This window comes from Pelodiscus sinensis, chromosome 3, assembly GCF_049634645.1.
Source record: "Pelodiscus sinensis isolate JC-2024 chromosome 3, ASM4963464v1, whole genome shotgun sequence".
Classification (NCBI taxonomy): Eukaryota; Metazoa; Chordata; order Testudines; family Trionychidae; genus Pelodiscus; species Pelodiscus sinensis.
This window is the reverse complement of record NC_134713.1, coordinates 108,360,610-108,376,760: the sequence shown is the minus strand read 5'-3', so window position 1 is coordinate 108,376,760 and position 16,151 is coordinate 108,360,610. Positions and strand designations below refer to the sequence as shown.

The following is a 16,151-nucleotide window of genomic DNA, read 5'->3' as shown; positions in this document are numbered from 1 at the left end:
TACATTTACTAATTTTATTTGTCAAGCCTAATTTCAAATGTCCTTTGGTGACTTAGTTATGTTTATTTTTCCTTATTGAATCCCAATCAGAATTATTCAACCAATTCCAGGAGGTAGAAAATTCCACATATCATCATTATGCTAAAGTCCATTTCATTTTGTCTACTTTAGCTGATTTTCATAGAAAATCAGCTTTTAAAAATCAGCTTTCCGACATTAAATCCAAAGAAGGAAAAGAATCTTAGATAATATAATAAAGATTTTTATAAACAGATGTATGGGGCGATCTCTAAATTGTCCTTTCCTTCTTCCAGAACATACATTTGTAAGAAAATTACTGTGGCTATTATAAACACCAGTGATCAGAAAATAGAAAGGGATTATTCTGATCAACTGAGAAATCTATTGTGGCTGCTGATTTATTATTACTTTATGTTTTAGGTTATTAGTAAAGAAATAGATGGTAAAATAAATGGAATCCCAAGCCTAGAAGAGGAATCTCAGTCTTTTTCTCAGTTTGTCACTTCTGGAGAATCTGCACATATTAGAGCCAAGTTAACACAGATCAGAAGGTACTGGGAAGAGCTTAGAGATCATGCACACTGTCTGGAAGGAATAATAACTGGGAACGCATCACAGCAGCAGAAGTATGAAGAAAGTCTCGAACAGGTAGACATTGCAAATTCTTAATAGACTATTCATGGACTATTCATAGAAAGTTTATAGTTTCCCAGTAGAACCCTAAAATTACACATGCCATACCATATTTTATTATACAAGAAATTGAAATAAGGTCTATTTTTAGTTAATGTTTTTTAATCCTCCTCTGGTAAATTTTGTTTAAAATGATTTAAAAGGTAATTACATTGAGAAATAATATAGAAGCATACAGAGTTCCATGTCTTTAAAACAACCCAGAACAATTCTAGATGCTACAATAGTATGTCAGGTCTAGACACTTGACACGTGAACTTATCCATCTTTGGTATCAGGCTGGAATGAATACTGTTTGCATAAAAGACAAGTCCTGCAAAGTGCTTCCACCTCTCTTGAGAGCAGCTGAGTGCCTTAAAGTCCTATTAACTTCAGGAATCCCAGAGTATCTCACAAAGACAGGCCCTCAAATATCAGTTGGCTCTGAATACTTAATTTATTAGCCAACATATAGTTTCAAACTGTGTCATTTAATTTGTTTTTTTTTTCCAGCTTTTTTAAAACCTCTGTTTTGTATTTTATTTCATAGGTGCAGAAAGCTGTGTCTAGATTTGAAGCTAAACTGGCTGAGCCTCTTACTTCATGTTTTTCATCAGCAGATACTTACAAAGTGCTTCAAGATCATATGGTAAAAACATGCTCAGTAATTACCGCTTTATATTTATTTTAAAAATGAGGGAATCTCTGTTGTAATGCCCTTCTGACAGAAAACAGAAATGACTTACAGCTGAGGGACTCATTTACCCCATAGGGCAACTGGGCCACAGAAGGAGCATGCAGTGTTACTGCTATCAACTCCTACCCTCCCATGCCTTCTTCTGTGGGGTTCTACCTAACGGCACAGCTTTCACATTTCTGCCAGCATTCTATAGTTGTTCCCAACTGCTGGTCCACAGACAGGTGCCAGGCTGCAAACTGCTGGCTGCCAGGGTGCAGCACACTGCCAGGCCATGTCCATGCTGGCTGCTCCAGGGTGCATAGCCAGCAGCTGCCATAGCTGAAGCCAACTGTTTGTGGTGGCTCTGGGGCCCGGGGCTCGGAGACACCCCAGGTCTCTAAGCCACCACACAGCAGCTGGCTTCAGCTCTGGCAGCTGCCATGTGACGGGTGGCTGCCGCAGCTAAAGCCAGCTGTTTGTAGTGGCTCTGGGGCTGGGGTACATATTTTGGCGAACCAGTAAAATTTTTATTTCCATATTTGTGTATTCATTATTTACATAATGAATATGCAGATACACAAATAAAATGTTACTGGTCCACCAAAAGCTTATGAATGGGTTTGCCGGTCCGTGGTGTATACAAAAGTTTGGGAATCAGTGGCATAGCAGACTCCTTGGGAAATACACAGAATTGGCTCATGTCCCCAGAGAGCTCAGTCCCACAAACAAGTAGGATTTGTCACTACGTTTCCACGCCCTTTTAGGAAGATTTTCTCACTCTAGCGGCAAGAAGCAGCAGATAAAGGAGGGAAGTAAGCCTTGACACCATTTAAACTGCTCTGTGATTTTTTAAAAACTTTTTTATCAATAAAAGATAAGAAATGCAGATAGTTGTGATTGGTCACATGGAGAAATTTCAAGAAATGTCTTGGACTATAGAAATCTATTATTAGAAATGGATTTTCTTTTGTGTAATTTTCTATTTAGCACTGACTATTCACACTAGACATATGCTCAAGATACAAAATTCAGATCTAGAACCAGATATCTGGCTTCTAGGACACTGGGGGAGTTTCCGTTTTGGGTTTGTTCATTTTAAAGTTACATAAAATTTTCAAAATTTGGATCTGGATTCAGATTTCAAAAAAGCTCAAAGTTCAGGACAGTTTCTTCCAGGTTTTGGATGCATCTATTTTTATACATTACATATACATTCATCATTATTTCTCTCAAGGAAAATACTGTAAATACAAATCTTTGCTCATAATGGCCTTGCAGATATGTGTGCATCATTTTTACTGATGTCTGAGACAGCTCCTTATAAATGCCATCTGCAAGGATGATCTGGCCCTTTGCACTGCAAAAAGTTGTAGACAGTAGCAACAACAGATCTGATTAAGGAGAAATACTTACTGTTGGATGTAGGATATTTAGCCATACACTAGGGCTACGTCTGCACTGGCCCCTTTTCCGGAAGGGGCATGTAAATTTCAGCAGTCATCGTAGGGAAATCCGCGGGGGATTTAAATATCCCCCGCGGCATTTAAATAAAAATGTCCGCCGCTTTTTTCCGGCTTTTAAAAAAGCCGGAAAAGAGCGTCTAGACTGGCCCCGATCCTCCGGAAAAAGTGCCCTTTTCCGGAGGCTCTTATTCTTACTTCAAAGTAGACTTCAAAGTAAGTATAAGAGCCTCCGGAAAAGGGCACTTTTTCCGGAGGATCGGGGCCAGTCTAGACGCTCTTTTCCGGCTTTTTTAAAAGCCGGAAAAAAGCGGCGGACATTTTTATTTAAATGCCGCGGGGGATATTTAAATCCCCCGCGGATTTCCCTACGACGACTAGTGAAATTTACATGCCCCTTCCGGAAAAGGGGCCAGTGTAGACGTAGCCTAGGTGCCTTAAAAATCTTTCATTCCTTTCTGTGCTGTTCTTGTTTCTTTTTAAGATAGTCACTGGAGACTGATTATTCTATGGTGTACTATAATTGCATCCCTTTTCACACCTCATTATTCATTTGGTAGAAGTGCTTTGCTATTACAAGTTTAGGATTATGTGTGGGTGGAGGAGGTTCAGCCTTCCCTTTTTAAAATCATTTTTATTATTTCTGTTTTGTTTCCATGTAGACATTTTAGCCCCAGTTCTTTCCTGATGCTGCATATTACAAGGCAATCCTAAGACTAGCATAGCTGGTTAGTGCAGGATTCCCTTTGCCTAAGTTTGTGTACATCCACTGTAACTGTTCTCATGCCTTCCCCCAATCCGATGTCAACACAAGACATGGTTGAGTGCCCCCACTCTATAGCTATCCTCAGCTACGTGAATGATCCGCTTTGAGCTACTAAAATAAATCAGATAGCTGCAGCGGCACAGGAGCCAAGCAAACAGAGCTGTAAACAGGGGAGTTTGAGTGGGAGTTCTGTTAGAGGGGCAGTGTGCTGGGAGAGAAGCTGAGCCCTGATTAGGGGGCGGGGCTTCACTGATTAGGGGTCCTATAAAGGTAGCCTTCTAGTCAGGCAGCGGCACAGATAGCTGCAGCAGCACAGGAGCCAAGCAAACAGAGCTGTAAACAGGGGAGTTTGAGTGGGAGTTCTGTTAGAGGGGCAGTGTGCTGGGAGAGAAGCTGAGCCCTGATTAGGGGGCGGGGCTTCACTGATTAGGGGTCCTATAAAGGTAGCCTTCTAGTCAGGCAGCGGCACAGATAGCTGCAGCGGCACAGGAGCCAAACAAACAGCTGTAAACAGGGGAGTTTGAGTGGGAGTTTGGATATTGGGACTTGTTTGGAGTTTGTTTTTGCTGTGGAGAGAGTGTTTTGGTTTGTTTTTGTGTTCACCGGACTAATAGGATTTTGGTGAGAAAGTAGATAAAACATAAAGGCATTAGTGGCCATGGCCCAAGTAGTAGAGAACACAAGAAGGATGATTGGATGTGGTAGCTGCGGTATATACATGATTCTGGAGGGGGTACCTGAAAGGAGTTTTGTTTGCATGAAGTGCCGCCTGATAGAGCTGATGGAAGAAAAGATCCGAGGACTGGAGATGCAGGTGGAAACGCTGGTCAAGTTTAGAAGGGGGTTTGAGCAGATGATGGGGCAAAGGCATGATGTGGCTAAAGGGGAAAGCTTAGATATGCAGATGGAAGCAGGATCAAGGGCCTCAGAGGGGGGACTGCTGGGCGAAGAAAATGGACAGTGGAAGCATGTGACTCAGAGGACCAGGCAGAGGAAAAGATGGGTCGGTGAAGGAAAAATAGAGCTCAAGAACAGATATGTGGAGTTGGAAAATGAAGAAGGGGTACAGCAGGTAGATAATGAAGATGGAAGGGTAAGGAAGAAGAGAAGAGTGGCTAGTCCCATAGATAAAGGGGAAGACTTAATGGAGACAACACCAATAATGAGCATTAGGATTACAAGGGAAAATAGGAATGGTAAGGACTTGCAGCCAGAGGAAGCTAGAGATAGACCAGAGAATTTCACTGTCACTAGGAAAAGGTAGGTCTATGTGATTGGGGACTCCTTATTGAGAAGAATAGATAGGCCTGTAACCAAAGCTGATCCAGAGAATAGAAGGGTGTGCTGTCTGCCAGGTGCTAAGATACGAGATGTGGAACTGAGGTTGAAGAGAATTATTAAGGGAGCAGGAAGGAATCCATTGATCATCCTTCATGTAGGAACAAATGATACGGCTAGATTCTTGCTGGAACGAATTAAGGGAGACTATGCTAGGCTGGGGAGGATGCTCAAGGAAATTGAGGCGATCTTTAGTGGAATTCTCCCTGTTCCTAGAGAAAGGCAACAAAGATGTGACAGGATTATGATGATCAATAGATGGCTTAGGCAGTGGTGCTATAAGGAGCGCTTTGGGATGTATGGTCACTGGGAGGCATTTATGGACAGAGGACTGTTCTCTAGAGATGGACTTCACCTAAGTAGGGAGGGAAATAGACTTCTAGGATGGAGGCTGGCTCAACTTATTAAGAGAGCTTTAAACTAGGAATTTGGGGGAGATGGTTGGGAGATGCCAAGGTAATCTCTATGCCAGATTTTAACATTGAGAGGGAGGAAAACGAAGTAAGAAAGGATATAGCTGGGGGTAGGAGAATGAACATGAGGAAGGGTGGGGTGGATACTAGTCTAATAGATCATATTGGAGGTATAACATCTGTGCCAAATTGGGTAAAGAATGTGAATGAGGCCAAACAGCAAAAATTAAGATGTTTGTACACCAATGTGAGGAGCCTAGGTAACAAAAAGGAGGAACTAGAGCTATTGGTCCAGAAAGTGAAACCAGATATTATAGGAATAACAGAAACATGGTGGAATACTAGGCATGATTGGAGTACAGGTATTGAAGGGTATGTGCTGTTTAGGAAAGACAGAAATAAGGGTAAAGGTGGTGGAGTCGCATTGTATATCAAAGATGAGGTAGATTGTAAAGAAATAAAAAGTGATGGAATGGAGAAGACAGAGTCTGTTTGGGCAAAAATCACATTGGGGAAGAAAACTATCAGATCCTCCCCTGGGATAGTGCTTGGGGTGTGTTATAGACCACCAGGATCCAATTTGGATATGGATAGAGACCTCTTTAATGTTTTTAATGAAGTAAATACTCATGGAAACTGCGTAATTGTGGGAGATTTCAACTTTCCAGATATAGAGTGGAGAACAAGTGCTAGTAATAATAATAGGGCTCAGATTTTCCTATATGTGATAGCTGATGAATTCCTTCATCAAGTAGTTGCTGAACCAACAAGGGGGGATGCTGTTTTAGATTTGATTTTGGTGAGTAGCGAGGACCTCATAGATGAAATGGTTGTAGGAGACAACCTTGGCTCGAGTGATCATGAGCTAATTCAGTTTAAATTAAATGGAAGGATAAACAAAAATAAATCTGAGACTAGGGTTTTTGATTTCAAAAGGGCTAACTTTAGTAAATTAAGGACATTCGTTAGGGAAGTTGATTGGACTAAAGAAATTATGGATCTTAAAGTGGAGGAGGTCTGAAATTATTTTAAGTTAAAGTTGCAGAAATTGTCAGAAGCCTGTATCCCTAGAAAAGGGAAAAAATGTATAGGCAGGTGTGTTAGACCAAGCTGGATGAGCAAACATCTCAGAGAGGTGATTAAGAAAAAGCAGAAAGCATATAAGGAGTGGAAAATGGGAGGGATCAGTAAAGAAAGCTATCTTATTGAGGTTAGAGCATGTAGGGATAAAGTGAGAGGCTAAAAGTCAGGTAGAGTTGGACCTTGCAAAGGGAATTAAAACCAATAGTAAAAGGTTTTATAGCCATATAAATAGGAAAAAAACAAAAAAAGAAGTAGGACCACTAATTACTAAGGATGGAGTGGAGGTTAAGGATAATCTAGGAATGGCCCAGTATTTGAACAAATACTTTGCTTCAGTCTTTAATGAGGCTAATGAAGATCTTAGGGATAATGGTAAGTTACCAAATGGGACTGAGGATAAGGAGGTAGATATTACCATATCCGAGGTGAAAACCAAACTTGAACAGCTTAATGGGAGTAAATCGGGGGGCCCAGATGGTCTTCATCCAAGAATATTAAAGGAACTGGCACATGAACTTGCAAGTCCATTAGCAAAATTTTTTAATAAATCTCTAAACTCAGGGGTTGTATCATTTGACTGGAGAATTGCTAATATAGTTCCGATTTTTAAGAAAAGGAAAAAAAGCATCCCGGGTAACTATAGGCCTGTTAGTTTGACATCTGTAGTATGTAAGATCCTGGAAAAAATTTTGAAGGAGAAAGTAGTTAGAGACATTGAGGCTAATGGCAATTGGGACAAATTACAACATGGTTTTACAAAAGGTAGATCGTGCCAAACCAACCTGATCTCCTTTTTTGAGAAAGTAACAGATTTTTTAGATAGAGGAAATGCAGTGGATCTAATCTACCTCGACTTTAGTAAGGCATTTGATACAGTACCACATGGGGAATTATTGGTTAAATTGGAAAAGATAGGGATTAATATGAAAGTTGAGAGGTGGATAAGCAACTGGTTAAAGGGGAGACTACAGCGGGTCATACTGAAAGGTGAACTGTCAGGTTGGAGGAAGGTTACTAGCGGAGTTCCTCAGGGATCAGTTTTGGGGCCAATTTTATTTAATCTTTTTATTGCCGATCTTGGCACCAAAAGTGGGCGTGTGCTAATAAAGTTTGTGGATAACACAAAGTTGGGAGCTATTGCCAATTCAGAAAAGGATCGGGATATCATACAGGAAGATCTGGATGATCTTGTAAATTGGAGTGATAGCAATAGGATGAAATTTAATAGTGAGAAGTGTAAGTTTATGCATGTAGGGATTAACAATAAGAATTTTAGTTATAAGCTGGGGACACATCAGTTGGAAGTAATGAAGGAGGAGAAGGACCTCGGAGTCCTGGTTGATTATAGAATGACTATGAGCCGCCATTGTGACATGGCCGTGAAAAAGGCTAATACGATCTTGGGATGTATTAGGCGAGGTATTTCCAGTAGGGATAAGGAGGTGTTAGTGCCATTATACAAGGCATTGGTGAGACCCCATTTGGAATACTGTATGCAGTTCTGGTCTCCCATGTTTAAGAAGGATGAATTCAAACTGGAACAGGTACAAAGAAGGGCCACTAGGATGATCCGAGGAATGGAAAACCTGTCTTATAAAAGGAGACTCAAGGAGCTTGGCTTGTTTACTTTAACCAAAAGAAGGCTGAAGGGGGACATGATTGCACTTTTTAAATATATTAGAGGGATAAATAGCAGGGAGGGAGAGGAATTATTTAAGTTTAATACCAATGTGGACACAAGAACAAAGCTGGCTAGTAGGAAGTTTAGACTTGAGATTAGACGAAGGTTTCTAACCATTAGAGGAGTGACGTTCTGGAACGGTCTTCCAAGGGAAGTAGTGGGGGCAAAAGATCTATCTGGTTTCAAGATTAAACTAGATGGGTTTATGAAGGGGATGGTTTGATGAGATAACATGATCTTGGTAACTAATTGACCATTCATTATCAGTGGGAAATAGGTCAATGGAGGGATGATAGGAGTTACTATAGAGAACTTTCTGGGTGGCTGGCTGATGAGTCTTGCCCACATGCTCAGGGTTTAGCTGATCGCCATATTTTGGGTCGGAAAGGAATTTTCCTCCAGGGTAGATTGGCAGAGACCCTGGAGGTTTTTTGCCTTCCTCTGTAGCATGGGGTACAGAGCACAGCTAGAGGATTCTCTGCATCTTGGGGTCTTCAAAGTATTTGAGGGCTTCAATATCTGAGATATAGGTGAGAGGATTATTCTAGGAGGGGTGGGTGAGATTTTGTGGCCTGCACTGTGCAGGGGGTCAGACTAGATGATCATAATGGTCCCTTCTGACCTTAAAGTCTATGAGTCTATAAATTAGAACAGCCCTTTGGCACCTGTTAGGGAGTCTGAACCTTTGATTCTCCATCAGGCCTTGCTGCAAACACAGCCAGTCCACTCCAGAGGGTCTAGCTGCTTCATAGTTGAGTGGGTTTTTCCCTAGCTTTGTTACAAGGTGATTCTTATCTCCAAGTACTATGCCCTTTGTGTCTGATGTGCTTATTTTGTGTTTTTCTAATAGAATACAAATTCGCTGACCTAGTGAGAAATGGAACTTTGTGCAAGAGACTTTTGTTGGGGGACAAAAGGGTTGGAATCCTTTCTCTAAGGTCATGGAGCACTCACTCAGTATAATTCCATAACACTTGAGCAGTAGCAGTGTTACAGATATGGTGCTTCTTTCAGCAGGATTTAGTCACTGGATCATGGTAGTTTTTGATGCCCTGGCCACGATCCTGGCACCTCCTTGACCTGCCTCCCAAAGAGCAGCATCGATCAAGTCCAAGTATTAATGGAGTAATGCTCCGTGCCATTCAAGGAGACCTCTGTGTGCATGGCTTACCTTTTGTGTATAGACAAATCTTACCAATTCCATATCCTCCTTTGAGCTCCTGTAGAGGAATAACAGTTGGCTCATGGGTATTATTGTTTAATTATTCTATTTGTGGCTTGTATTCCCTTATCACCATCAACAGGATTTCTTCCAGGCTGTGGGAAAAATGAATAACAATGTGACCTCCCTCTTAGCCTCTGCCCATAAAGTCACCAACAAAGAAAAAGCTATTCAAGAGGTTACAGTATTACAGGAGAGATTTGAAAAGCTGTTAAGAAGAGCTAAAGAGAAACAAACCTTACTAGAGACTCTCCTAGCACAATGGCAGCGGTGAGTAACCTACTCTTCTCTATTTTGACAAATAGAGATTTTTCTGCAAATTGTACAAGAGATCATGGGATGCTTGAATCAATAATGATCTGTGCCATGCTTTTGTTAGGCAGGAGAAGGAACTATCTATCTTCCTGACCTGGTTAGAGAGGTGTGAAACTGCAGCCCGACCTCCAGAGCAGTATGTTTCCACTGACAGAGTCAAACTTGAAACTGAACTACAGTCAATACAGGTAAATTTTAGGATTGAAAGTTAGCCTAGAAGTGGACCTGTTTTTATGGATTGGCTTTTCCATAATTTTGTACAAATGAAACTGCTCTTTTGCCCTCTGACTAGAGATGAATTATAGGGCTTCTCTCAACTGAAAGCACTTACATTATTTATTTATTTATGTATTTATTAATTATCATAGTGCCTAGGAGCCCCACTCATAGATTCAGTGCGAGGTACTGTACAAACACAGAAAATAGAAGAGTATTTATCAAAGTGCAGGCAAAATTGAAGGAGGGAGTTGAAGGAAACATTTTATTTTGCAATTAGTATATGTTGTTTCCTGGGGGTGAGTGCCATAGCATACCCTATGACCTACCAGGGACTGAAGGGCTTAGAGTGATTGCCACAGGATCCTTCAGAACTGCAGGGCAGTATTTTCTATAGGTCAGACACTTGTGTATTTTTTCATGTATGAGAAGACTTTTCAGAGACCTAATATCGTGCAGGAATTTTGCATTCAGAATAGAAGTGGTGATTTTGCAGCACTTCTACTGGTTTTTTTCAGTGTAAAATTTCATCCCGTTCTAAGGCACTTTCCTCTCATGAACAAATGCTGCTTGTTGTAGTAGTCTAATGGGAAACATTTGAGGGAAAAGCAACTCTCTTTTTACAAGTCAGATGAAGACACATTTCATTTCAGCACTGAAAAGAATGGAGAGATTTTTCTATGCTCAGGCCAAAGTGTGACTTTTATCCCCACACAGCTGTAGCACTGGTGGCAAATTCTGGGCTAAATATTGCTGCCATTACCGATGTGTGAGCACTCACTCTCCCAAGCAATTTCATTCTCTACTTGTTTGAATAAGAGCTCACGAACATGAAAAAGGACTGCAAAGCCTGGGCCTTCAAAAGCTACCAAGCACTTTCAGAGTGTCTAGATGTCCTCAAAATCCAGAACTGTTCTAAGGATTTGGCCTGATCTGACCCTTGAGTCAGAGGAATGTGTTGGAGTTCCCCAGCTGACACCAGGCTAACATGTCTACTTGCATAGTATGATGCTATATTTACCCTAAAACATGCAATCTACTGTTCCCCAGGATTTGCAAGCTGATATTGCATCTCATGCTTCACTGTATACCAGCCTATTACAGTTAAATGAGTCACTGTTCACAACAGCTTCCAAAGAAAGTATGAAAGCAATGCAACAAGAGTTTGAAGAGCTGGATGGGAGATGGAAAGCTTTACCACAGACTGCTAGCAAGAGGTGTGTGTTTCAGGGTGTTTCTAGCATGGTGTACATTCGTAAAAATAGTAATCAACAATGCAGATGAAGAATGCTTGCCTCAGTCTCAGCTTTACATTGTAACACTGGAAATGTTAGGCATTATGGGCAATATGCTAGTAAAAAAGGTGAGTATGGGAATCCAACAGATCCAGCATGCTGGCCTTGTGGCATCATTCTTCCCTAAGCAGTGTTTAGGATATTTATGCCAGGAGGAGGGTGGGGCAAGTTGTGGAGGCAGTATTGTCCCCACACAAATATCATAGAACTTCCTTGAATAAGTTTACACTGTCATTAGCTTACCCCACTTCCCCGCTCGGTATGATTGAACCTTGCTTTTGTGGTAGGGCCTAGGTCTAGCAGTTGGTGTAGGTGCCCTTACCATCTGATCTCTGCAAGAACCATGCTGATAGAATCTGTGAGCCAGCGTCCACTCTGATATTCTTATTTCCATGGATCCCTCAAGATACATGTGGATCTCAATATTCCCTGATTTTGGAGCCTAAACATTTCACTTGTTCATAGAAAATGCCAACTTTCTAAAGGGAAATATGTATGGAATTCCATACGGGAAATCTCGCTTCATTTCTTGTCCCCCTTTAGTCTTCTCTTACATAGGAAATGCTTTAGCATTTTTTTCTTCCAATTTAGTGTGTAATGGCTTAATCCTGAGTACTCCTGTGAAAGTATGGGCATCTTTCTGGATTGCTCAGAACTTTTCAGGATGGAGCCCAAAGTGCATTTGCTTGAAATCACTTTAAACAGAATTCAGAAGGGATTCTGTTTCAGCAAAAATGATGAGGAGTCCTGTGGCAACTTAAAGACTATACACTACTAATAAATTTGTAAGTATTTAAAATGCCAAAGGACTACTCATTGTTTAAATAGAATTGTTATGTCTGAACATTTTCAGGTTTAAGACCCCTATCCTCCACCCTTTTCTCCCATGAGGTTTTTTTTTTTCTTCCTTTCTTTTTGCTAGTTTCCCCTGGAATGTATTTTAATACTGTCTAGTCAGTCATGGTTTTGATTAATCAAAGTGCCTCTCTCAAACTGAAAAGTTAACATTTCATTTTTGTACTTGATATCATATAGGATCGGTTTCCTTCAGTCTCTTGTTGCTGAACATGGGGAGTTTGATGAACTGCTGCTCAGTTTTTCAGAATGGATTAACCAGTTTCTTGGTGAATTGCATGCCACTTCTGAGATAAACACAGCTGATCAGCACCCAGCTGTATGCCACAATAAGGTAATCTTTCCAGTTGAAATATTCAAAAATATAAAGGAAAGCAGCCTATGCACATTGAATGCCAAAGACTATGTAGCTAAAACTATGATGAAGCTGCTTAACCTGTTGGAAATTTGATTGTCCATATTACACAATTCACTTTTTTGATCGGGTTAATCCAAATCAGGAATTCATCATTGTTGCTGCTGGGTTCTATTTAGCAATAATTGTACTGATTAGCTTACTTTCTTTTATCAAGACTTCTCTCTGAACCTTTCTATGGAAAATCAGTTTGTTTCCTTTTTTTTCTCACAGGACCACTCTAAGAAAGTGGAAAGCAAAAAACAGGAATTACAAAGTCTGAAAGACCATGAAGAGAAACTGTGTTCTTTTAGTCATCCAGAGGATCGCCACATGCTACAAGGAAAGGTTGAAGACTGCTTTCAGCTCTTCCAGGAAGCCAGTCAAATAACTAGCCGAAGACAAGAGGCTCTCAGTCAGCTTGGGGTCTTTCTAGAGTTACATGCAGCTGCATCAAGTGTGCTCCATCACCTGAGACAGACAGTAGAGACCACTGGGAACATGGATAAGGTTAAATCAGAACTGTTGGAGAAAGAACTCAGGGATGTTGTTCAAGACATTAACAAATTAGCATCTTCTGCAATCAGTTTGGATGGAGCCCTTATGAAAGCCCAATATCATCTAAGACATGGAGGCTCTGAGCAGAGGACATCTTGTAGGGCTGTGGCTGATAATCTGTGCTTAGAACTAGAGTCAGTCCAAAATATGCTAGGAGCCAAGCAGAGCGAAGCAGAAGCACTTAAAGCCCTGCAGAAGTCTTTCATGGAACGCAAAGAACAATTGTTAAAGAGCATTGAAGATATTGAGGAAAGAGCTGACAAAGAAGGATTGAAGGAGCCAACACTTCAGGCACTACAGCAAAGGTGAAAACAAAAACTCAGGAAGCACTTGATTGTTGGTGCTTTTTATGTATGTATGGTTGTATTCCATAGTATGGGTTGTTTTAATGACTTAGAAAAAGCTATAATCATTTTATACTTTGGGCTAAATTCATGCCTGGGAGATCTAGGCCTTCTGGGGTAGAAAGTCTGCAAAGGAAAAGGTTGCATTGGTGCAAGTAACATATAATCTGTGAAGCCATCCAGCATAGTTCCAAAAGTGAATAGTCTGGTAGAGAAGGCCTATCTGGAACACTTGACAGATGCTCTGTTTCAGCACATCCCTCAGGTCTCTTTCTCTGGAAAAGCAGATGGTGAAATCCCTGCAGCTGAAAGTTGCTTTATACGGAGAGAGACTCCATACTGTAAAGTGGCAATACAAGAACTGCTAGCCCTTTCTTGGGGCACATCCACCTCCATTAGCACAGATGCCGCAGATTGCATATGCACACGTTATCAGGGCATGCAGACAGCCTATTATCTGCAACATGTTGTCAGATTATAAAGGAGGCTGATGTTAAATAATTTTATAATACCTTTTATATAATATTTCCAAGTACACTTTGTGTGGGAAGTGAGGAGAGGGGGCGTATGAATGTTTATAGAGACACAAAGGACTAGATTCTGATCTTAGTTTCAACAGCATCAATCCAGTGTATCTTTGTCTTCAGTAGTGTTGCTGCAGATTCACAGTTACATCTAAAGCCAAACATTGACTTTCAGACGTATTTTAGAAACAATTCCTCCCTTTCTTGCTCTTATTGCATTATCAGTGAAGCCACAGAGTAAATGTGTAGCCACTCTCTTAATTTGTAGATTAAAGATCTTTAACCAACTAGAGGATGAACTGAATTCTCATGAGCATGAACTGCAGTGGTTGATGGACAAAGCAAAACAAATGGCTCAGAAGGATATAACATTAGCGCCTGAAATTGATAAAGATATAAATTGCTTGGAAGCAACTTGGGAGGACACCAAAAAATTAATCCATGAAAAGTAAGTAGATTTTTTTATATAATTAAAAAGAGAGAAAAGGAGTGTATTTTTTGCCTCATCAACACCAACACTCAATAATACAACCTAGCAATCATATACCGTTTAATATTTTAAACACACTCTATAAACATGATTTAATTAATATTAATCCATATTCATTATGTGCTCTTTTGTGCATTTATGAACTTAACCTGTCTCTTGACAGATAAAAAAATCTCCATTAAGAGTACATAATTACTATGTAATTTGAATTTTCTTAATTCTTAATGCATGCTACCTCTGCAACATGCTAATCTTCTACTGGCTTGAAAACTCCTCCTGAGCTAATGTGTCCAATATGTAGCATGGCTGTGTAGGCAGTCAGCCCAATTCAAGATTTTTTCAAGTAAAATCATGACTCATGATATTGGTTAAATTATACTCAGTAACACATATGGGGTCTTTCTGTCCATATAAGTATATTCTCTTGATATAGATTTATTTAATTTTATCCTTTTCTTAATTGCATTTGCATTCATTTGAAAAGAAAATTAATATTCTTCAATTTTTTTTGTTAGAACACTTGTTTTTTGTTGTTGAAGTAAGTGCATTTGTTGTTGTTGAAGTAAGTAGGCTCTTTCAAACATGACTTAGAGGGATATTATAGCATAGCTCTAGCTCCTTAGTACTGACAACCTTCAAATATTTATATACATGTTGGCACTTAGCCAGGCTATGTGTATTTCACTGTTATAGATTTCATCCTTTGCCATTCCCTTTATCACTGTCCCCACGGATGTTACGTTCACTCTAGCTTCCCAATAGTGATCTGGCAATGCAGTTCTGAAGAAAGAAGAGGAGGAGGAAGACTATATTTACCAGACTTTTATTCCAGTTCTGTCAAAGTCACTACCTGCTCCTCATCTTTATGTGCTTCAAAGATGTGGATAAGGCAGCAGCAACTCAATTTGAATGGGGGGGGGGGGGGAATGGGAGGCAGGGAGAGATGAATAGTGAGACCCAAGAACACAAAGCATTGTACTAAACCTGAGGAGTGGGAGGAAGCTGCGTGTCAGGGGAAGGTGGGATGGCTGCTCAACCTGAGGAGTGGGAAGAGTCAAAGACAGTGGAGGAGGTTGGGGTGTCAGTGGGGGAGGGTGGGTGCTCTCTGTGAGGAGAGGGGATAGTTACAAAGACTTGGGGTCCTTGGAGGGGGCGGCCAGCTCCAACTGGGAGGGAGGGTTCTGGAGCTTTGCCTCTCTCTCTCTCTCTCTCTCTTGCCAGAGACAGCTGCTCCCAGTCGTCCTAGTTCCTGGCTGGTCCTGCTGCAACAGCCTGACTGGGTCCTACTCTCAGCTCTACTGCCAGCAGCCATGGAGCCCCACCCAGCCTCAGTATACACAACAACTCTCTTTAGAATGGCATGCAGTGATCAAAATATAGATCTGAACCCAAAGTATTCCCATTGTGGGGGCACTAGTCCCAATGCTTCCTCCCCCAATTCTTCCAGTCGTGACTATTTTACTGACAGAGGCCAGGCATCAGCACAGAGCAAGTGAACATACCATACATATATAAAGCCCTGACTACAGGTTCAATAATAATTATAACAGCATGCACATATTCAAAGCCATGAATAGACAATATTTAACTAATTCACATAATCAAAGCTCGACAAATCCATTTATCTACTCGCCCGTGGTGAGTAGATTTCATCCAGTCACCCCATTCACCGGCGGTGTGCGCACGCGCAGCGTGGGTCTGGTGCATGCGTAGTGCGGGGCTGGCGAGTGGATTTTGCTGCGGTTTGTCGAGCCCTGAATATAATATTCCTTCATGGAAGTATATTTATCCCTGTTTTACATATGGGGAAATTGAGTCAGAACAG

General features: G+C 40.9%; 1 protein-coding gene across 12 annotated transcripts in view; it reads left to right on the top strand.

Annotated features, from left to right (window-relative positions):
- SYNE1 (spectrin repeat containing nuclear envelope protein 1) overlaps positions 1-16,151 on the top strand; it is a 488,224-nt gene that overhangs the window by 193,158 nt on the left and 278,915 nt on the right. For all 12 annotated transcript variants that reach the window (XM_075924456.1, XM_075924455.1, XM_075924462.1 and 9 more), the window contains 8 exons: positions 442-669; positions 1,244-1,342; positions 9,418-9,605; positions 9,715-9,838; positions 10,917-11,083; positions 12,197-12,350; positions 12,645-13,273; positions 14,105-14,284. In XM_075924456.1, coding sequence (XP_075780571.1) covers positions 442-669; positions 1,244-1,342; positions 9,418-9,605; positions 9,715-9,838; positions 10,917-11,083; positions 12,197-12,350; positions 12,645-13,273; positions 14,105-14,284 — 1,769 coding nt within the window. The remainder of the gene's footprint in view (positions 1-441; positions 670-1,243; positions 1,343-9,417; positions 9,606-9,714; positions 9,839-10,916; positions 11,084-12,196; positions 12,351-12,644; positions 13,274-14,104; positions 14,285-16,151) is intronic.